This window comes from Anolis carolinensis, unplaced genomic scaffold, assembly GCF_035594765.1.
Source record: "Anolis carolinensis isolate JA03-04 unplaced genomic scaffold, rAnoCar3.1.pri scaffold_14, whole genome shotgun sequence".
Taxonomy (NCBI): Eukaryota; Metazoa; Chordata; class Lepidosauria; order Squamata; family Dactyloidae; genus Anolis; species Anolis carolinensis.
In genome coordinates, this window is record NW_026943825.1 from 15,393,248 (window position 1) to 15,416,703 (window position 23,456).

The 23,456-nt window shown below is 41.5% G+C and overlaps 1 protein-coding gene and 1 long non-coding RNA gene across 19 annotated transcripts in view; one reads left to right on the forward strand and one right to left on the reverse strand.

Moving 5' to 3' along the window:
- Positions 1-1,499: 1,499 nt before the first annotated feature.
- The window catches only part of LOC103282064 (immunoglobulin superfamily DCC subclass member 3), a 53,551-nt gene continuing 31,594 nt past the window's right edge, over positions 1,500-23,456 (reverse strand). The window contains exons 7-14 of one of the 2 annotated variants that reach the window (XM_062965175.1): positions 21,782-21,947; positions 19,215-19,465; positions 12,054-12,218; positions 9,555-9,740; positions 8,403-8,507; positions 7,304-7,433; positions 5,436-5,583; positions 1,500-2,153 (exon numbers count right to left, since the gene is read on the reverse strand). In XM_062965175.1, the coding sequence (XP_062821245.1) occupies positions 2,061-2,153; positions 5,436-5,583; positions 7,304-7,433; positions 8,403-8,507; positions 9,555-9,740; positions 12,054-12,218; positions 19,215-19,465; positions 21,782-21,947 (1,244 nt within the window). In that variant the 3' untranslated portion in view covers positions 1,500-2,060. Of the gene's footprint in view, positions 2,154-5,435; positions 5,584-7,299; positions 7,434-8,402; positions 8,508-9,554; positions 9,741-12,053; positions 12,219-19,214; positions 19,466-21,781; positions 21,948-23,456 lie in introns of those variants that run through there. The other variant, XM_062965176.1, reaches the window with a different exon arrangement.
- Positions 9,737-12,089, forward strand: LOC134294358 (uncharacterized). Of its 17 annotated transcripts, none has more exons than XR_010001289.1 (6): positions 9,737-10,667; positions 10,749-10,844; positions 10,922-11,017; positions 11,185-11,392; positions 11,481-11,640; positions 11,723-12,071. It is a non-coding gene; the product is annotated as an uncharacterized LOC134294358 (long non-coding RNA). The 17 variants fall into 17 exon arrangements; XR_010001294.1 differs by having other exon boundaries at positions 11,185-11,346; positions 11,441-11,640; XR_010001287.1 differs by adding an exon at positions 11,088-11,103 and having other exon boundaries at positions 10,922-10,997; positions 11,189-11,640.

Here is a 23,456-nt window from a genome sequence, read left to right on the forward strand (position 1 = left end):
CAGCCCAATAGTTACTGTAAGGTTTTACAGTAATTTCTCTTCTTTAGAGATGGAGAAAGAGTAGAGAGATTGAGAAGCTAGTCTTTGATTTCAGTGGTTGGGAATGGTCTGTCATGGAGGTCCCACCAAATCAATATCATAAGCTGTAGTATAAGGGAAAGTCACGCTATATATGGCCAGATCCCTACTCATTACCAGGACCTAACATTCAATAGGGTTTTGTGGTTGGAGTTCCAACCCTCTCCATGTTGGAGAACCCTCTTTAGAAGGGTCCTTGCCAGTTTGGGTATCCAAGAAAGAAGGAGAAGACAAAAGGAAGTTAGGTAGAAAGGAGAGAAGAACGAAGTAGGGGAGGAAGAGAAGGATGCTGGTGTAGCAAACATGGGGTCATTGCCCCAAAGTGGAGGCTCTTTAGTTTTAAGGGAGGTCTTGGAGGTAATTATGGTTCAGAATTGCTCATCGTTGGGACTTAGGTTGTCTAGATGTCTCAGGCGTCCTCCTTTGAGGGTTGAAGGAATGCCTGGAGCCAGAATCCAGCTGAACCATATTTGGTCCATCAACAAATATGGCGCCCCTTACGACTGAAGAGCCAAGGAAGTAGGGTTGAAGGCCCCACCAGCCATGGATGTTCTCCAAGGCCAGGCGTGGTCTCCTTCCACATGGGTCCCTCCCCAACCCTCCCACTCCCCAAAACTTTGAAGGCTACGTCTCCATCCACACATGGTTAAAGCTCTACATCTTTGGAAACAGTTCATCAAACTTTTTGTGTATCGTCTTAAAAAATATTTGGATAGAGACGTCGTATATATAATATATATGTATATATATCAAAAAAAGACACTCTGTCGGAAGCAGCAAGAGAAGCTATAGAAAAAAGGAGGTGGTTCATGAAGTGTCCCCCTGACCTCTTGTGACAGAGGAAGGTCACTGGGATATGGACATTCATGGGGGGCAGGATTGAGGAAAGGGGGGGACACTGCTGCTCCCGCTTTTGGTTTGGCGTTATTTGGCATGCTGGTGCCGAGCGCCCAGGCACCGTGGGTGGGTGGGTGGGGTGGTTTGGAAATGGCGTCAACCACCCCTGTAGTGGATTGTGTGACTTAGTTGGGGACTAAATTTTGAATCCTCAACCTTCCCCACCGCCCTGTCCCAAAGCCCCAAATCTTGTTGGGTGTCATGATCTCCAATCCTTGACATCTCTGGTCGGCTGACAAGGAACAGATGCCAGCCATAAAACGGGCCAGCCATAAAACCTCAATGACCCTCTGGTATGTGACAGCCCCTATATATGTGGGCCAAAGAGAAGGTTCTGGCATTTGGTACAATAAAATCTGTTGGAATCTACCAGCGTGTCTTGGTGCTTTTTCCTTTGGAAGATTGACACACAGCACAACTGGGAGAAGAGAACCCGACAATTTGTACCGAATACCAGAACCTTCTCTTTGGCCCACATATATAGGGGCTCTCATATACCAGAGGGTCATTGAGGTTTTATGGCTGGCCTGTTTTATGGCTGGCATCTGTTCCTTGTCAGCCGACCAGAGATGTCAAGGATTGGAGATCATGACATTGGGTTTGGCTCCAGTTTGGTGGGACAGGGAGGAGTGGGGTCAGCTTCCTCGTCCACCCCGAGGCAGCCATATAACGAGAGGCAGGAGGTCAACCTCCTCCATTTTTTTTGGCTTCCTCTCAAAATGGCCACCCCGGGCTCTGGAGTCTTCCCATTGCCATGGAGGATGGATCCCCATTTCCCCTCTCTGGCGGAAGTTATTTGGCAGGCCAGAGGGGATGGCTAGGTTGAGGTAGTTTTGGTATTTGTATCAAAAATAGATAATCCGGGATCATCGGGATGGGGGAAACAGGGAGAGGTTGGGGGAGTGGACAAGCAAGACGGCGGCCGGACTGGAAGCTGAGCTTCCGGCGAAGGTGAGGTAGATTCTTTGGAGGTTTACGGTTGAACTTCCAGGTGGGCGGTGGGGCAAGGAGAGGCCGGACCTCTACGGAACGGCCACCACGATCCGTACAAGGCCTCGCTTGACCACATCCCACCAGGCATTGGCTTAACCGCTGGGCTGGGACGGAGGGCAGCGCTCAATCGTCACTTCGAAATGCGGGGTGTTGTGGTTGTTGTGTCCCTCGGAGGACGGGGGATTCTGTGGAAGGGAAACAAAACCATAAACAACATTAACCACAACTAAAATCGCCCCCGAAATAAATAGCCATTTTTAGGGGTGTGCTGTCTTGTTTTGCTCCAGAAACAGCCTTACAACATGAGCAAAAGTAGTGTTCCCTGACTACTTCGCAGTCCACTTTTCGTGGATTTGTTGTTTCGCGGTTTTTTAATAAACTCTTAAAGACTATTATAAATCATTAAAAATTACAATTGACAGCCTAAGGAAGGGAGGAAGGAGAAGCCAAAGGGAGAGAAAAGGAGCCCAAGCGGCAATGGGAGGAGAAGGAGGCGATTTATCCACACACGATTGGTTGATAAAGACTTAAAATAGTGTATAAATATTAAGATAAATATAGCATCCCTACTTCGCGGATTTTCACTTGTTGCAGATGGTCCTGGAACCTAACCCCCGTGATAAGTGAGGGAACACTCTAACTAAAATAGCTTTACTTTAGCAAAATAATAATAATAATAATAATTTTATTCTTGTATCCCGCCTCTATCTCCCCGCAGGGACTCAGGGCGGCTTACAAATGCAAAACAAGTATACATACATAAAACATCAAATACCGAAAAGGCCCAAATGAAAAATTAAAACATACGATTAAAATCAACCATTAATAAGACAAAGTTAAAACGCAGCAATAAAACATAAGGATGGGCTGATCAAAGTGCACTAAGTAGATTTGTAAACATAGAGGAAGTTAAAAGTGCTATAAGAACGTGGGGGAGAACCCAAAAGCGAGTTGAAAAATTACCCATGCGGATGAAACCGATCAAGGATAAACAGGGTATACAAGAATTTAACATTCAGAGGGTGGTACTTATTCAAATAATAATAATAATAGCAATAACAACAACAACAACAACAACAACAACAAAATAATAATAATAATAATATTAATAATAATAATAATAATAATAATAATAATAATAATAATAATAATAATAATAAAAATGATAAGGAGAAGACCTGGCTCTGGCTCACGAATGGGACCCTGAAGAAGGAGACAGAAGGCCTGATCCTTGCAGCCCAGGAGCAAGACATCAGGACAAAGGCCATTAATAATAATAATAATAATAATAATAATAATAATAATAATAATAAAAATGATAAGGAGAAGACCTGGCTCTGGCTCACGAATGGGACCCTGAAGAAGGAGACAGAAGGCCTGATCCTTGCAGCCCAGGAGCAAGACATCAGGACAAAGGCAATTCAGGCCAAGATCAAAAAATCAGCTGATGACACAAAATGCAGACTGTGCAAGGAAACCGACGAAACCATTAATCATATCCTCAGCTGCTGTAAGAAAATCGCACAGACAGACTACAAACAGAGACACAACCATGTGGCCCAAATGATTCATTGGAACTTCTGCCTCAAGTCCCACCTCCCAGCAGCAAAGAACTGGTGGGATCACAAACCTGCAAAAGTATTGGAAAACGAGCACGCAGAGATACTGTGGGACTTCCGAATCCAGACTGACAAAGTTCTGGAACACAACACACCAGACATCACAGTTGTGGAAAAGAACAAGGTTTGGATCATTGATGTTGCCATCCCAGGTGACAGTCGCATTGATGAAAAACTCAGCCGCTATCAGGACCTCAAGATTGAACTTCAAAGACTCTGGCAGAAACCAGTACAGGTGGTCCCGGTGGTGATGGGCACACTGGGTGCCGTGCCAAAAGATCTCAGCCGGCATTTAGAAACAATAGACATTGACAAAATCACCATCTGCCAACTGCAAAAGGCCACCCTACTGGGATCTGCACACATCATCAGAAAATACATCACACAGTCCTAGACACTTGAGAAGTGTTCGACTTGTGGTTTTGCGAAACGAAATCCAGCATATCTATCTTGTTTGCTGTGTCATAATAAAATAATAATAATAATAATAATAATAATAATAATAATAATAATAATAATAATAATAATGCAAACAGACTTTTGTTTTCACGCCTGCATCCCCATCGGAGGAAGGAAACGGAAGGTAAAGTCCAAAAGGGTAAAAATGATGTAAATAAAAAACAAGGTCTTACAGCAGACATGAAAACAATAGTCTTTGGCAACAAGTCTTCACAGCAGACAGGAGCAAGAGTTCTAGCCAAAGAGGCTTACAATATACAGGAACAAGAGTCTTTGGAAAGAAGTCTTTTGCAAAGCCAACACTGGAGCTGTAGCACGGAGACCGAAACACAAATGCACCAAGTAGGTCGGTTGCAGCCAGCACTGACTACTGGCTTCGCCGCTAATTTATAGCTCTGAGCTCCCAGCACAGATGTTCCTACAGCGAGGTCTGATTGTTCAGCATTTTTGCCACAATTCTAGATGACCTTCTTCTTTCTTTTGCCCTTCACCGTTCTTGAAATGTAGGGACTTGCAGTATATCTTCCTCACCTTCTCTTTCCTCCTCAACACTTGGCCCTGAGTCCCCAAGTACTACTTCTTCAGCCTCCTGTTCTACCTCCTCCTCCTCAGAAGCAGAAAAGTATTTTCTGTTTTCAGGAAGATTCAGGGATGTTAGGTGAGAGGATTCAGATTCAGATTCAGATTTGTAATTTGGAGCACTGAGTTCCACAGCATGTGCGAATCTGTTATGTTTTCGTTCTGTTTTCGTTTCATATATCAGGTGTTCCCTGTTCTGTTTTCGGGAAGATTCCGGGATGTTAGGTGAGGGGATTCAGATTCAGATTCAGATTCGTAATTTGGAGCACTGAGTTCCACAGCATGTGCGAATCTGTTATGTTTTCGTTCTGTTTTTGTTTCTTATATCAGGTGTTCCTTGTTCTGTTTTCGGGAAGATTCCGGGATGTTAGGTGAGGGGATTCAGATTCGTAATTTGGAGCACTGAGTTCCACAGCATGTGCAAATCTGTTATGTTTTCGTTCTGTTTTCGTTTCTTATATCAGGTGTTCCTTGTTCTGTTTTCGGGAAGATTCCGGGATGTTAGGTGAGGGGATTCAGATTCAGATTCGTAATTTGGAGCACTGAGTTCCACAGCATGTGCGAATCTGTTATGTTTTCGTTCTGTTTTCGTTTCTTATATCAGGTGTTCCTTGTTCTGTTTTCGGGAAGATTCCGGGATGTTAGGTGAGTGGATTCAGATTCGTAATTTGGAGCACTGAGTTCCATTTCTGTTTCGGGAAGAATCTACCCGAAAACAGAACGAAAATAACGGATTCTGTGCCCCTAATTTTTATCTTGCGGGTTCTCCCAGCAGGCCACCTTTTCTTCCCCGCCGTCCCTCGAACTCACCTGAGTGACCAATTCCACCATCTCTGAAGGTTTTGCCCCAGTTTCGGGTTTCCGCTGGTTACGGGGGGGCTCCCGGGCTGTAGTCTGGACCAGTTCGGTTCCTTGAGGGACGGTCCAGCTGTCTTGGGTTCCTTTCTTGCAGAAAAGGCTGTAAGGAAAGCAGGGAACGGCGTCAGGGCAGAAACCGGAGCCATTTTTGTTCACCTTAATGGAGATATCCAAGGTGCTGGGTCTATTTTGGATCTTGGGTTCACTACCTTGAAGAGTTCCTCTTAAAGTAGCCCAAGCCTTGTGTGAATTTACCTTCCAAGCATCATACACAAGTAATGGATAAATATTGATGTATGGTTTGAGTGGAATTGTATGAAAGATGTATGGTTGGGGCCTAATTAGGCTGAAAGGTAAAGGTTTCCCCTGACGTTAAGTCCAGTCGTGACCGACTCTGGTGGTTGGTACTCATCTCTATTTCTAAGCCGAAGAGCCGGCGTTGTCCATAGACATCTCCAGGTCATGTGGCTATAGACATGACTGCATGGAGCGCCGTTACCTTCCCGCCAGAGTGGTACCTATTGATCTACTCACATTTGCATGTTTTCGAACTCCTAGGTCAGCAGGAGCTGGGGCTAACAGCGGGTGCTCATTCCGCTCCCGGGATTTAAACCGCTGACCTTTTGGTCTGCAAGTTCAGCAGCTCAGGGGCTATAATTAAAAGTTGCTGTTGACATTGAAAACTGTGACAAATGATTAACTGTTGACATTGCCGAACTTTTGAGGGAAAACAACACGTGTACATTATCAGAGATAATTTCTCTTTAAATAAATGTTTACAAGGTTCCTTATGTTAAGACAGAAGTCAACACAAGGCTCCTTACGTTTACCAACACCAATTAAAAAGAATCAACATCTGTCCGGGAACTGAGATGGAGCCAGACTGGAAAAACATCTATCATTCATTTACAACTTTGGAACAACATCAGCGAGAAATATTGCTATATAAGAGACCTTCCAATATTCCGAAATTGTGACAAGACAGCGGTGCCGTTCACCCGCCATGCTCTATTGAAAGAGATGGTGTACTTTTGGAGTGTCAGATCTGCAATGAAAGCAGGATTCTGGACCCTTGTCTCCTTTTCTCAAGGGAAGAGAAAGGAATGTGATTTTGGAGATATGATGTACAGTAGAGTCCTGCTTATGTGACTTCTGCTCATCCGACATACCGTATTATCCGACGTCCAAGGATAATTCACTTGCTCACTCATTCACCAGGCCGGGTCCTGGTTTTGCTGCTGTTGCTGCCAGGACCCGGCCTGATGAATGAGTGAGCGAGCTCCAAAAGTTATAATTAAAATCAGAATCATGGACTTTGGGGCCAAGCTCTTGAGGTCCAAGGTTTTGCATGTGCCCCACACTGTGCCCACTCTTGCCCTACTTGTCAGAGTATTTTGCAGCGCAGCAGTAGTTGGAGGGAATCAGTGGAACGCAGAACGAAGAGACATCAGAGACGCTGGTAAAACTATATACAAAGTTTTACTATACAAGACAAACAGACTTGCAGACAAACACAGGACTTGACTTTCACTCTAGGCAGACAGCACTCAACACAGCTCAGAACAGAACTGAACTGATGCAATCAGCAATGCACATACACTTGTGTCTGGACACTCCCCAGTTCCAGCCACACATCAAGGTCATCACAGTTTCTCAGTAATTAACTCTTTCCAGACTATAGTACACTCTGGATGATGCAATTAATATGCAATACAGACAAGACACAAATTGCATTTAAACACTATTGATACACAAATCCCACATTAACAGACCCATCGGCTCTGGGGAACGCATGCGATTTTGAGCCGTATCCCTCTTACCTCTTGCGATAGCCAAACATCAGGAAGAGAACGCAGAATATGATGCAGGCCATGCCGATGTGGACCCCGACCACGATCCCCGTGAGAGAGCTGTCCCCCTCCTGCCCGCATTGGCACACTGAGTTGCTGTCTGCAAGAATAAATGCACAATATTACCCAGGGTACCCAAGCTAGTTCTTAATACAGTTCATTTTAGGCCCCATCTAAACAGCCATATAACTGCATTGTATGGTCAGTGTAGACTCATTGTGACGGCGCGAGTGGCACCATCTATATGTCAAACTGTAAGTTACAAGATTTGAATTGTTGTATCATGCCTGAGAGAGACTTGGCTCTAAAAGCCCTTGATTAAGTTACCTCTCAGCACCAATTCTGAGGTTCTTACCCTTGAGACTTATGCTTCATGTTCAGGGCCAACCTGAATGACGTTGAGGAGTCTCAAGTGCCTTCAAATCAGTTATTTGGCACCAAAGGAAGACTGTGTCTTCAAACATAGGCCATTTGGACTGAGGCTGAGGATTGCTCCGGCATTCACAGCCATTGAGAAAGAGGGACCTGGAAAAGCTTCTCAGCTGCAGAGCTCCTTGGACTTAAGACAACCAAAGACTGTAATGTATACTTTCCTTTACGCCTTTGAAACTTCCATCTTATTGGGATAACCTTTTGTGAACGATAAAACCAGTTTTGAGTTATCTACAGTGTTTTGGTCCTTGGTTCCAGTTTCCCTAAAGGAGGGCAAGAAGCAATCCCCTGGGGAAAGATGTGACGTCCATGCCTCTTTCGCTAAGAGTTATAGCCCCAGGCGTGACGGCACACTCATAATGCGACGCAACTACAGTGAAGGAGTCTACATTGAGCATATGATGCAGTTTCAAACCATATCATGCATTATATGGCAGTATGGATGGAGCCTTCCAAAACGGTTGCTAAAAATCTTCACTTGCTCTCACTTTATCACACCACAAATAACCATGCCGTCCAAATTGGAGCCCATGAACTTCAAGTTGCAAAACTCTTATAGGATCCAATCTTTCAAGCAGACTAAGGCGTATCTATTGTCTGATCCTATGGAACCAGAATATATGCTTCGAAGCCTTACCCAGCCTCTCCGAATTCTCCTTAAGCGAAACAAACCGGATGCTGCTGTTCCCATCACCGTTCCCATTGAAGGCCTGGAGTTTGATCTCGTAAGTTGCGGACGGTTCTGTTCGAACACAAAATATGCAATAAGGGTCAATCGAAACCCTTGAATTGTAGGGTCGGGAATCAAAGAGCAGCTCGTCACAAATTCGTGTTTTCACCCAAGTACGAATATAAGTATTGATTTCAATTTCTATCCCCGTGTATTGTTAACATCATCTCCGTGTCTTCCTCACCTAAGAAAATCCTATGAGATCTATGGGATCACCATGAGTTAATGGATGACGTGAAGACACTCATGTTCAGAAACTAGAGAAGAAGACTTCTCGGAGTTCCAACTTTCGGTTTTAGAGGAACTAGAAATGCATAAAATGCTATAGTTCTCTATAGGAACTACCAACATCATCTCCGCGTCTTCCTCACCTAAGAAAATCCTATGAAATCTATGGGATCACCATGAGTTAATGGATGACGTGAAGACATTCATGTTCAGAAACTAGAGAAGAAGACTTCTCAGAGTTCCAAGTTTCGGTTTTAGAGGAACTAAAAATGCATAAAATGATATCGTTCTCTATAGGAACTGCCAACATCATCTCTGCGTATTCCTCACCTAAGAAAATCCTATGAAATCTATGGGATCACCATGAGTTAATGGATGACGTGAAGACACTCATGTTCAAAGTCTAGAGAAGAAGACTTCTCGGAGTTCCAAGTTTCGGTTTTAGAGGAACTAAAAATGCATAAAATGCTATAGTTCTCGATAGGAACTGCCAACATAATCTCCGCGTATTCCTCACCTAAGAAAATCCTATGAAATCTATGGGATCACCATGAATTAATGGATGATGTGAAGACACTCCTGTTCAGAAACTAGAGAAGAAGACTTCTCGGAGTTCCAAGTTTCGGTTTTAGAGGAACTAGAAATGCATAAAATGCTATATAGTGTTGGATTCTTTGTCCCATTGAATAGGGTGGTTGCTCATTGAATGGAGGAACCCACTTGTGATCAAGGCTACCTCGTTGAGGTTCCTCAGAAGATGTTAGCAGAAGGCCTTAGGGATGGATCTTGGACCTTCAAGGGTCTTTCCTTCTGGAAGTGCAAGAGACTCACCCAAATCTCCATAGACGAAGGAGTTCGAAGTGCCGGGCAAGAGTTGGGGCCCCTCGAAATGGGCGCCGGGCAACTTCCGGAGGTAAAGCTTGAAGCCCTCGATGCGGCCAGAAGCGGGCAGCTCCCAGAAGGCCTGGACGGCACTGGCGTTCAAGACCTTGGTGAAGAAACCCAAGGCTGCAGGGACTGAGGAGGAGATATTTATTTTAGCTTGGGAAGCTGGGAAGGAGACCTCCAAAGGTCTTCTTCTCTCTCTTACCTGGCCAGAAACTAAGTCCCTTCCCTTTGGACATATAGATAGGGAGGTGAATCGGTAGGTAGATAGATAGAAACGTGGGTAGGTAAATAGATGAGTAGATAAATAGGTATGTAGAAAGTTGTGTAGGTAGGTAGGTAAATAGGTAGGTTGATAAGTAGAAAAGTAGGTAGGCAGAAAAATGAGTAGTTTGGTAGGTAGAAAGGTAAGTTGGAAGATAGATGGTTAAGTAGATAAATAGATAGGGAGGCGAATAGGTAGATTGATAGAAAGGTGGGTAGGTAAATAGATGAGTAGATAAATAGGTATGTAGAAAGTTGTGTAGGTAGGTAGATAAATAGGTAGGTTGTAGGTAGGCAGAAAAATGAGTAGTTCGGTAGGTAGAAAGGTAAGTAGGTAGATAGATGGTTAAGTAGATAAATAGAGGTGAATAGGTAAGTAGATAGATAGAAAAGTGAGTAGGTAGGTAGGTAGAAAGGTAAGTAGGTAGATAGATGGTTAAGTAGATAAATAGAGGTGAATAGGTAAGTAGATAGATAGAAAAGTGAGTAGGTAGGTAGGTAGAAAGGTAAGTAGGTAGATAGATGGTTTAGATAAATAGAGAGGTGAATAGGTAGGTAGATAGATAGAAAAGTGAGTAGGTAGGTAGGTAGAAAGGTAAGTAGGTAGATAGATGGTTAAGTAGATAAATAGATAGGAATAGGTAGGTAGATAGAAAAGTGAGTAGGTAGGTAGGTAGAAAGGTAAGTAGGTAGATAGATGGTTAGGTAGATAAATAGATAGGAATAGGTAGGTAGATAGAAAAGTGAGTAAGTAGGCAGGTAGGTAGAAAGGTAAGTAGGTAGATAGGTGGTTAGGTAGATAAATAGATAGGAATAGGTAGGTAGATAGAAAAGTGAGTAAGTAGGTAGGTAGAAAGGTAAGTAGGTGATGGTTAGGTAGATAAATAGATAGGGAGGTGAATAGGTAGGTAGATAGAAAAGTGAGTAAGTAGGTAGGTAGGTAGAAAGGTAAGTAGGTAGATAGGTGGTTAGGTAGATAGATAGGAATAGGTAGGTAGATAGAAAAGTGAGTAAGTAGGTAGGTAGAAAGGTAAGTAGGTGATGGTTAGGTAGATAAATAGATAGGGAGGTGAATAGGTAGGTAGATAGAAAAGTGAGTAAGTAGGTAGGTAGGTAGAAAGGTAAGTAGGTAGATAGGTGGTTAGGTAGATAGATAGGAATAGGTAGGTAGATAGAAAAGTGAGTAAGTAGGCAGGTAGGTAGAAAGGTAAGTAGGTAGATAGGTGGTTAGGTAGATAAATAGATAGGAATAGGTAGGTAGATAGAAAAGTGAGTAAGTAGGTAGGTAGAAAGGTAAGTAGGTGATGGTTAGGTAGATAAATAGATAGGGAGGTGAATAGGTAGGTAGATAGAAAAGTGAGTAGGTAGGTAGGTAGAAAGGTAAGTAGGTAGATAGATGGTTAAGTAGATAAATAGAGGTGAATAGGTAAGTAGATAGATAGAAAAGTGAGTAGGTAGGTAGGTAGAAAGGTAAGTAGATAGATAGATGGTTAAGTAGATAAATAGATAGGAATAGGTAGGTAGATAGAAAAGTGAGTAAGTAGGTAGGTAGGTAGAAAGGTAAGTAGGTAGATAGGTGGTTAGGTAGATAAATAGGGAGGTGAATAGGTAGGTAGATAGAAAAGTGAGTAGGTAGGTAGGTAGAAAGGTAAGTAGGTAGATAGGTGGTTAGGTAGGTAAATAGATAGGGAGGTGAATAGGTAGGTAGTTAGATAGAAAAGTGAGTAGGTAGGTAAGTAGAAAGGTAAGTAGGTAGATAGATGGTTAGGTAGATTAATAGATGGGAATAGGTAGGTAGATAGAAAAGTGTGTAGGCAAGTAGGTAGAAAGGTAAGTAGATAGATGGTTAGGTAGATAAATAGATAGGGAGGTGAATAGGTAGGTAGATAGAAAAGTGAGTAGGTAGGTAGGTAGAAAGGTAAGTAGGTAGATAGATGGCTAGATAGATAAATAAATAGGCAGGGAGGTGAATAAGTAGTTAGACAGAAAAGTGAGTAGGTAAGTAGGTAGAAAGGTAGGTAGGTAGACAGGTAAATAAATAAATGCTGTGTTCGAGTCCTTTTCGTTGGAGGTTTTTAAGCAAAGGGCAGAGGAAGGGACTGGATTGTGGATTCCTAGATGGCGGAAAGGGGGTGGACTAGATGGCCTTTGGGGCCCCTTCCCATTCTGTGCCGGACTCACTGCTGCCCAGGGTGGTGACCAAGATGGGCCGGGAGTCCTGGCTGGCCCCCAAGGGCGAGTAGGCCTTCAGGTAGATGGAGTAGGTGGTGGAGGGCTCCAGGTTGGTGAAGACGTGATGGAAGGTGGTCTTGCTGACCGCCTCTTGCAGTTCGCGGCTGTCCGATTCTGAGAAAGGGACGAGAAGCAAACGAGGTCAGTCACAACAAGGTGGGTTCCATACTTCGCGCTTTAACAACACAACCGTTCAATGCTAAGGCTTCCCCGTCTGCGCAGGGTTCCATACTTCGCACTTTAACAACACAACCGTTCAATGCTAAGGCTTCCCCGTCTGCGCAGGGTTCCATACTTCGCACTTTAACAACACAACCGTTCAATGCTAAGGCTTCCCGCCAAATGGAACTGTAGAGGACAGTCAACTGAACAAGCCAGTACTGCCGCAGACCATTATTGCTATTTGCTGAGGAGTTACGAAGATGGAGGCATTACTTTTCATTCAACCCTGGTATATTCAAATGTCTCTGGGAAATAGCAACTTCCAAAGCTTCTCACTATTTGTTTTTTAATGTATATACTTGCTAACCTGTATTTTATGTGTATGTTGATTTGCCAGTTTGATTTACCCTCTTTGGTGTGGGAGGAGCTATGCACAGGTGAATGTACTGAGCTTGTTCAGACTCAAGACTCCATTTTGCTATTGACTTCAATGGAGTTGGGTGCAGTTTGCTGTTTAGAGACTTCAATGGATGTTTATATGCTTATGGATTTCAGTAAGTACAACTACTTAAAGTCTATGGATTGAGATTAAGAATGATTAAGAATGAGAGAAGCTATATCCTATCCATAACTGAACTTTAATATGAAATGTGCTTGTATGGTGAATTAATGCAAGATGTTTGTGAGTAAACACGATAAGTTATTTTTCAAAGAAGACTTTGTTTTTGTTTTTTAACTCTGAGTGTATATTTTAAACTAAGAGGTATCAAGAGAGTGTACAGTAGAGTCTCACTTATCCAAGCTAAACGGGCCGGCAGAAGCTTGGATAAGCGAATATGTTGGATAATAAGGAGGCATTAAGGAAAAGACTATTAAACATCAAATTAGGTTATGATTTTACAAATTAAGCGCCAAAACATCATGTTATACAACAAATTTGACAGAAAAAGTAGTTCAATACGCAGTAATAGTATGTTGTAATTACTGTATTTACAAATTTAGCACCAAAATATCATGATATATTGAAAACATTGACTACAAAAATGGCTTGGATAATTCAGAAGCTTGGATAAGTGAGGCTTGGATAAGTGAGACTACTGTTTATCTTTTGGGCAACTGCAATTACAATTACAATTACAACTGCAATTTCAACTTCAAAGAAACAATTACTTGTTTGTAAGTACAGTAGAGTCTCACTTATCCAACATAAACGGGCCAGCATAACGTTGGATAAGCAAATATGTTGGATAATAAGGAGAGATTAAGGAGAAGCCTATTAAACATCAAAATAGGTTACGATTTTACAAATTAAGCACCAAAACAACAAATTTGACAGACAAAGTAGTTCATTCCACATTAATGCTATGTAGTAATTACTGTATTTACGAATTTAGCACCAAAATATCACCCAGTTTGGCTCGGAGCGGTTTTATCACGATGTATTGAAAACATTGACTACAAAAATGTGTTGGATAATCCAGAACGTTGGATAAGTGAGACTCTACTGTATATTTTTGTAGTGGCATGTCTTTGTCCTTTTCAAGTCCAAAGACATGGTTCTTTGGTTTAACAACCGAGTTGCCTGTGTGCCATTACGTGAATGCTTGCGAATATCACTTGTTCCAAGTGCTGACTTCTAACAAGGTCGTGTTTTTATTGACTCGTGGTTTTCAAAAGGTGGTCTCCACATGTTCATGGGGATTCATATTCACCGTTTTTCTTTTTCAACAAGGTTATGATTAACTATGATTTCCAAAAGGTTGTTGCCCCAGAGAGTGGGTGCAGTAATTTCCAATAGTCAACAAGTTACAAACAGGGTAGGTTGTGTAGGTTTCCTCTTAAGCTGAATGTGTATGTACTTATCTTGTATGTGTCTGTGAGTGTTAAATAGAAATGGCACAGCATTTCTAATCGTGAAAAAAAAATACAAGACTAGCTGTGCCCTGCCACACGTTGCTGTGGCCAATTGGAATGGCACTGAATAGCCTTGCTGCTTCCAAGCCTGGGTGCTTTCTATATAGGGGCCTCCTTGTTTCGGGACGGAGTGGCCTGATGGCTTCCAAACGTGAGTGTTTTTTATGTAGGAGAAATATTGGTTTGACAGCTTGAAGAGGAGTGAATAGTTTTGCTGCTTGGAAGCCTGGCCGCTTTCTGCCTTGGGCAGCTCGAATAGGAATGAATAGTCTGAGTGCAGGAAGTATGAAAGTTGCAATTAGTTACCTTGATTTGTATTGAATGGCCTTGGAGGTTCGAGGCCTGGCTGTTTCCAGGTTGAGGGAATCCTTTGTTGGGAGGTGTTAGCTGGCCCTGATTGTTTCCTGTTTCTGGAATGTCCCTGTCTTTTGAGTGTTGTTTTGAATGTAGTGTCCTGATTTTCTTATTAGAGCATAGTAACTTATTACACATGATATAAAGTAATGTTATGTATTACTGTATATACTCGAATATAAGCCTAGTTTTTCAGCCCTTTTTTTAAGACTGAAAAATCCCCCCTCGGCTTATACTCGGGTGAGAGTCCTGGTTGGCTTATATTTGGGTCAGCTTATACTCAAGAATATATGGTACATTTATTATTTTTCTCTATTATTATTGGTATTATTACATTTATTATTTTTCTCTATTATTATTGGTATTATTACATTTATTATTTTTCTCTATTATTGTTGCTACTATTACATTTATTTTACTCTATTTTTATTTTTATTATTATTAATAATACATTTATTATTTCACTCTGATCTTATTATTATTATTGCACTTATTATTTTACTCTCTTTATTATTCCATGTATTATTTTCCTGTATTTTTTATTATTATTATTACACGTATTATTTTACTCTATTATTATTAAAAGGATACATAAGCACATTGACATTGAAGAAGATGAGAATAATGATTTGATCAGAGTTGGACAGTCTTATCTATGTAAATATTCAAAAACATTTAATCCACTGAAGCCTCAATTAATGTAATTTTATTGGTATCTATTTTTATTTCTGAAATTTGCTACCCTCGGCTTATACTGGAGTCAATGTTTTCCCAGTTTTTTTGTGGTCAAATTAGGTGCCTCGGCTTATATTTGGGTCGGCTTATACTCAAGTATATACGGTAATTTATTGGTATCTCGGCTTATACTGGAGTCAATGTTTCCCCAGTTTTTTTGTGGTAAGATTAGGTACCTCGGCTTATATTCGGGTCGGCTTATACTCAAGTATATACGGTAATTTATTGGTATCTTGGCTTATACTGGAGTCAATGTTTCCCCAGTTTTTTTGTGGTAAGATTAGGCGCCTCGGCTTATATTCGGGTCAGCTTATACTCAAGTATATACGGTAATTTATTGGTATCTTGGCTTATACTGGAGTCAATGTTTCCCCAGTTTTTTGGTGGTAAGATTAGGCGCCTCGGCTTATATTCGGGTCGGCTTATACTCAAGTATATACGGTAATTTATTGGTATCTCGGCTTATACTGGAGTCAATGTTTCCCCAGTTTTTTGGTGGTAAGATTAGGTGCCTCGGCTTATATTCGGGTCGACTTATACTCAAGTATATACGGTAATTTATTGGTATCTCGGCTTATACTGGAGTCAATGTTTCCCCAGTTTTTTGGTGGTAAGATTAGGCGCCTCGGCTTATATTCGGGTCGGCTTATACTTGAGTATATACGGTAATTTATTGGTATCTCGGCTTATACTGGAGTCAATGTTTCCCTAGTTTTTTTTGTGGTAAGATTAGGCGCCTCGGCTTATATTCGGGTCGGCTTATACTCAAGTATATACGGTAATTTATTGGTATCTCGGCTTATACTGGAGTCAATGTTTCCCCAGTTTATTTGTGGTAAGATTAGGTGCCTCGGCTTATATTCGGGTCGGCTTATACTTGAGTATATACGGTAATTTATTGGTATCTCGGCTTATACTGGAGTCAATGTTTCCCTAGTTTTTTTTGTGGTAAGATTAGGCGCCTCGGCTTATATTTGGGTCGGCTTATACTCAAGTATATACGGTAATTTTTTGGTATCTCGGCTTATACTGGAGTCAATGTTTCCCTAGTTTTTTGGTGGTAAGATTAGGTGCCTCGGCTTATATTCGGGTCGGCTTATACTTGAGTATATACGGTAATTACTGTTTTTACGAATTTAGCATGCAAACATTGCAACATTTAGTTCGAAAACATTGACTACTAAATGGCAGACTGCCTTGAATAAGTGAAGCTTGGCTAAGTGAGAGTGTATTGTATTGTCTGTTTGGAGGCCAAGTGTGAATGTTGCCATTGGCGAGCTTGATTAGCACTGAGTGGCCTTGCAGCTTCAGTGCCTGGGTGCTTCTTGCTTGTGAAGCTGTTAATTATTATTGTTGTGGTTGTGATTGTTTTGATTATAATTGAGGCGTAGAGGATTATAATCAGGTTATGATTTTACAAATTAAGCACCAAAACATCATGTTATACAGCAAATTTGACAGAAAAAGTAGTTCAATATGCAGTAATGCTAAGTAGTAATTACTGTATTTATGAATTTAGCACCAAAATATCACGATGTATTGAAAACATTGACTACAAAAATGCATTGGATAATCCAGAACGTTGGATAAGTGAGACTCTACTGTACAAGGAAAGTGGCTCTGTGTATCCTGTTCGTATATATTGCGACGTTGAAGATAAAAACATCCAGATATTTTGGATGAAACATGAATCTACGAGTTTATTGTTTTGGCTTGCTTCTGGGACACTTGCTATTCGGTTTGCAGCGGTTCAGGGAGGTCGTGATTTGGAAACTATGCATCACAACCATATGTGACTCAATGTGAGTATCTGCCTGTGTTGTACAGTAGAGTCTCGCTTATCCAATGTTCTGGATTATCCAACGCATTGAATGTTTGCCGTGTATGTGTTCTGTGATCCGCCCTGAGTCCCCTTCGGGGTGAAAAGGACGGAATATAAATACTGTAAATAAATATATGATAAATATATGGGCCCGGGCTGTGGCGCAGGCTGGAGAGCAAGCCAGCTGCAACCAGCTGCAATGAATCACTCTGACCAGGAGGTCATAAGTTCGAGGCCCGCTCGGAGCCTATGTTTGTTTTGTCTTTGTTCTATGTTAAAAGGCATTGAGTGTTTGCCTATATGTGTAACTAGCCGTGCCCGGCCACGCGTTGCTGTGGCAAAGTGGTGGTAGTATTGGTCAAAAATTGTTGTGTAATTTTTATTTGACGTTATTTACATTTTTTAATTAATTTTATTGTAAGTTATATTTTTATTTATTATATTTTATTATTTTCTTGTATTATTTTTAGTTATTTTCTGTTATGATAGTATTTTATTGTATTAATTTTTTAGTGTTTTTTATTATTTATTTTTTATTGGGTTGCTAGGAGACCAAGTTGGAGGAGCTCAGCCTTCTAACTGGCAGCAATTGGATAAAAGCAATTATTCCTCTCTCTCTAATTAGGACTTTATTTTTCTTTTCTTTTTGTTGTATCAACCTAGAGGCGTGGATGATGGGTTGTGTTGTCAAATTTCGAGGTTGGGGGGCCTGTAGTTTTGTTGTTTTGTGGGTCGCCGTGATGCCATCGCTCTTTTATATATATAGATGTGATCCACCCTGAGTCCCCTTCGGGGTGAAAAGGACGGAATATAAATGCTGTAAATAAATATATGATAAATATATGGGCCTGGGCTGTGGCGCAGGCTGGAGATCAAGCCAGCTGCAACCAGCTGCAATGAATCACTCTGACCAGGAGGTCATAAGTTCGAGGCCCGCTCGGAGCCTATGTTTGTTTTGTCTTTATTCTATGTTGAAAGGCATTGAATGTTTGCCTATATGTGTAATGTGATCCGCCCTGAGTCCCCTTCGGGGTGAAAAGGACGGAATATAAATGCTGTAAATAAATGTATGATAAATATATGGGCCCGGGCTGTGGCGCAGGCGGGAGAGCAAGCCAGCTGCAACCAGCTGCAATGAATCACTCCGAGTTCGAGGCCCGCTCGGAGCCTATGTTTGTCTTGTCTTTGTTCTATGTTAAAAGGCATTGAATGTTTGCTGTGTATGTGTTCTGTGATCCACCCTGATGAAAAGGACGGAATATAAATGCTGTAAATAAATATATGATAAATATATGGGCCTGGGCTGTGGCGCAGGCGGGAGAGCAAGCCAGCTGCAACCAGCTGCAATGAATCACTCCGAGTTCGAGGCCCGCTCGGAGCCTATGTTTGTCTTGTCTTTGTTCTATGTTAAAAGGCATTGAATGTTTGCTGTGTATGTGTTCTGTGATCCACCCTGATGAAAAGGACGGAATATAAATACTGTAAATAAATCTATATATATAAAAGGGTAATGGCGTTTCGTCCTAGGACAAAACAACAAAACCACCCATCCCAGAAACACTAAACTTGGCAGCACAACCCCTCATCCATGCCTCTACGTTCATACAACAAAAAGAAAAGAAAAATAAAGTCCTAATTAGAGGGGGAGGAATAATTGTTTTTATCCAATTGCTGCCAGTTAGAAGGCTAAGCTCTGCCCACTTGGTCTCTTAGCAACCCACTCAGCCCAGGGGACAGGCAGAGTTAGGCCTCATTTAGGCCTCTTCCACACTGCCTATAAAATACAGATTATCTGATTTTAACTGGATTATATGGCAGTGTAGACTCAAGGCCCTTCCACACAACGTATAAATACTATACAATACGACACAGGGACATAGACCCCCTCTACCCTCACCACTTTCACACTACACAAACAACCAAATTCACGCTAAACATAAAGACAACCATACAACAGACATTCAATACCACCACTACCTCAACAAGTTCTCACCAACACCACCAGACAACGCCACAGCAACGCGTGGCCGGGCACAACTAGTATATGATAAATAAAGACTGGGCCCAGGACAGAACCCTGCGGCACTCCACTAGTCTCTTCTTTTGTTGCTTAAACCACTCACCTCCGGCTTTTCGGATGTGGAGGACGTATCCGATGATGGCCTCGGTCACCTCCCTGGGGGGCTCCAGCCAGGAGACCTGGACGGAGGTCGTGGACAGAGCCGTGGCCTGGACGCCTTCGGGGGAGCCGGGCAGCTCTTTGGACAAGGCCACCGCCAGCCGGGCGCTGGCCTGGTTGGTGCCGGCGCTGTTCTCCGCGATGCACTGATAGATGGCCTCGTCGGCCGAGGTGATCCGCTGGATCATCAGGGTGCTGCGGCAAGCGAGACAAAGACCTTATTTGCAGAAACTCAACGATTGGGGTCCCAGCAAGTAGCCGAGCCCCCACGTTATTGCAACAAGCAAATACAAGTAGAATCAAATCCTAGTATTGGAAGCTACTTGCAAAGGGAGGGGCCGGGCTGTGGCGCAGGCTGGTGAGCAGCCTGCTGCAATAAATCACTCTGACCATGAGGTCATGAGTTCGAGGCCAGCCCGTGGCGGGGTGAGCACCCGTCAATTAAAAATTAAAAATAACCCCTGCTCGTTGCTGACCTAGCAACCTGAAAGATAGTTGCATCTATCAAGTAGGAAATAAGGTACCACTTATAAAAGTGGGGAGGCAAGTTTAACTAATTTACGACATTGGAATGAGGAAGTGCCGTCAGAGTGGATGATGAAGCAGCTGCTCCCCCCTGTGGCCAGAATCGAACATCCCCTCGGGAGAAGGTTAAATTGCCTCTGCGTCTGTCTGTCTCGGTCTCAGTTCTATGTGTTTATGGGCATTGAATGTTTGCCCTATATGTACAGTAGAGTCTCACTTATCCAATATAAATGGGCCGGCAGAATGTTGGATAAGCGAATATCTTGGATAATAAGGAGGGATTAAGGAAAAGCCTATTAAACATCAAAATACAGTAGAGTCTCACTTATCCAACATAAACGGGCCGGCAGAACGTTGGATAAGCGAATATGTTGGATAATAAGGAGAGATTAAGAAGAAGCCTATTAAACATCAAATTAGGTTATGATTTTACAAATTAAGCACCGAAACATCATGTTAGACAACAAATTGGGCAGAAAAAGTAGTTCAATACGCAGTAATGCTATGTAGTAATTACTGTATTTATGAATTTAGCACCAAGATACCACAATATATTGAAAACATTGACTACAAAAATGCGTTGGATAATCCAGAACGTTGGATAAGCGAGTGTTGGATAAGTGAGACTCTACTGTACTACCATTATTTCCATGTACAACAATCTATGCTACTGTCGAAGGCTTTCATGGCAAGGATCACAGGGTTGTTGTATGTCTTTCGGGCTGTATGGCCATGTTCCAGAAGTATTCTCTCCTGACGTTTCGCCCACATCTATGGCAGGCATCCTCAGAGGTATATTGGAGATACATAGTTTTCCAAATACCTCACAACCTCTGAGGATGCCTGCCATAGATGTGGGCGAAACGTCAGGAGAGAATACTTCTGGAACATGGCCATACAGCCTGAAAGACATACAACAACCCTGAATCTATGGGACCTCTTGCAGTTTCCACCCTGATTTCTCTCTATTGTAGTTTCAATGTAGTCATGAATAATGAATTATATGAATTATATTATATATATATATATATAAACACACACACACCCTGTTTCCCCGAAAATAAGACAGTGTCTTATATTAATTTTTGCTCCCAAAGATGCGCTAGGTCTCATTTTCAGGGGATGTCTTAGTTTTCCACAAAGACGAATTCACATTTATGGTTGAATTTTTTAAAAATGAAAATGTATTATCTACTGTACAGTAGTTGTCATCACAAAACAGCATAACCAAACTGTGAATCCTTTCAAGAATTTCTATATTATATTTTATTGCTATACTGTTTTAAAATTACTGTTTTAAATATCTGTTTGTATGTAAATGTATGTTGTTGTTGGGCTTGTCCCTGTGTAAGCTGCCCTGAGTCCCTTCTGGGAGATGGAGGCGGGATACAAGAAAAGTTATTATTATTATTATTATTATTATTATTATTATTATTATTATTATTATTATTTCTTGTTACTACTTTTATTTCCATGTACAGCAATCTATGGTATGTACCTTTACCGATCCTGCATGCTTCCAAACAAAAACTTTGCTAGGTCTTACTTTCAGGGGAGGCCTTATATTTAGCAATTCAGCAAAACCTCTACTAGGTCTTATTTTCTGGGGATGTCTTATTTTAGGGGAAACGGTGTGTGTGTGTGTATATATATATATATATATATAATTAATAATAAATATATATAAATAAATGTAATGTGCATAATTCCCATGGAGTAAACAACAAAACCACTGGACCAAATCACGCCAAATTTGGCCACAAAAGACATAGTCATCCAATCCATCTGCATGTGGCAGTGTGTCAGCAAAAATGGCTAGGCGTGTCAGTGCGGACACGCGTGTCATAGGTTGACCATCACTGTTCTAGTCTTTAGCCTTTTCTGTCTTGTTCTGGTGCCTTCCCAGACTGCAATTCGCAGTGTCCGTGACGGTATAAGTGAGGTCAAACGGCATCCGTTCTACAGTTCGTTGCTCCCCGTTCTCACCTGTTGTTGTGGGTGAGCTTGACGTTGTCTCCCGGCGCCAGGACTTTGCCGTTCTTCAGCCAGATCAGGTGAGGCTCGGGTACGCCTTGGGCCACGCAGGTGAAGATGGCACTCCCGCCAGGCGGCTTGGAGATGGACTGGGGCCACTGCACGAATTCGGGTGGCGCTACGGAAGAAGAAGAAGAAGAAGAAGAAGAAGAAGAAATAGAAGAAGAAGAAATAGAAGAAGAAGAAATAGAAGAAGAAGAAATAGAAGAAGAAATAGAAGAAGAAGAAATAGAAGAAGAAGAAATAGAAGAAGAAGAAATAGAAGAAGAAGAAATAGAAGAAGAAGAAATAGAAGAAGAAATAGAAGAAGAAATAGAAGAAGAAATAGAAGAAGAAATAGAAGAAGAAATAGAAGAAGAAATAGAAGAAGAAATAATAGAAGAAGAAGAGGAAGAAGAAGAGGAAGAAGAAGAGGAAGAAGAAGAGAAGCTTAAAACCTCCAAGCGGGGAGTTGAGAAACCTTCAGAGAAGAAGACTCCCTCACATATAATCCCATCCGTTCCATTGATTACCCTTATATATTCCATATTCCAATGATTACCCTTATATATTCAGCATTGAACAACAACAAAAACTTGATCATCTGCACAATGTTTGTATTTGATGCTAGCTTAGCCCAGCTGTGGCGTTGTCTGGTGGTGTTGGTGAGAACTTGTTGAGGCTGGATGGCCATCTGTCAGGAGTGGTTGGATTGTGTCCTCCTGCGTGATATAAGGAAGTTGAACTGGATGATCCTTAGGGGTATCTGCTAACCTTAGGATTGTATTATTATTATTATTATTATTATTATTTTATTATGACACAGCAAACAAGATAGATATGCTGGATTTCGTTTCACAAAATCACAAGTCGAACACTTCCCAAGTGTCTAGGACTGTGTGATGTATATTATTATTATTATTGTTATTATTATTATTATTATGACACAGCAAACAAGATAGATATGCTGGATTTCGTTTCACAAAATCACAAGTCGAAAACTTCCCTATTATTATTATTATTATTATTATTATTATTATTATTATTATTATGATGACACAGCAAACAAGATAGATATGCTGGATTTCGTATCACAAAATCACAAGTCAAACACTTCCCAAATGTCTAGGACTGTGTGATGTATATTATTATTATTATTATTATTATTATTATTATTATTATTATTATTATTATTTTATTGTATGACAGAGCAAACAAGATAGATATGCTGGATTTCGTATCACAAAATCACAAGTCAAACACTTCCCAAGTGTCTAGGACTGTGTGATGTATATTATTATTATTATTATTATTATTATTATTATTATTATTATTATTATTATTATTTTATTGTATGACACAGCAAACAAGATAGACATGCTGGATTTCCTATCACAAAATCACAAGTCGAACACTTCCCAAGTGTCTAGGACTGTGTGATGTATTTTCTGATGATGAGCGCAGATCCCAGTCGGGTGGCCTTTTGCAGTTGGCAGATCGTGATTTTGTCAATGTCTATTGTTCCCAAATGCCGGCTGAGATCTTTTGGCACGGCACCCAATCTGCCCATCACCACCGCGACCACCTGCACTGGTTTCTGCCAGAGTCTTTGAAGTTCAATCTTGAGGTCCTGAGAGTGGCTGAGTTT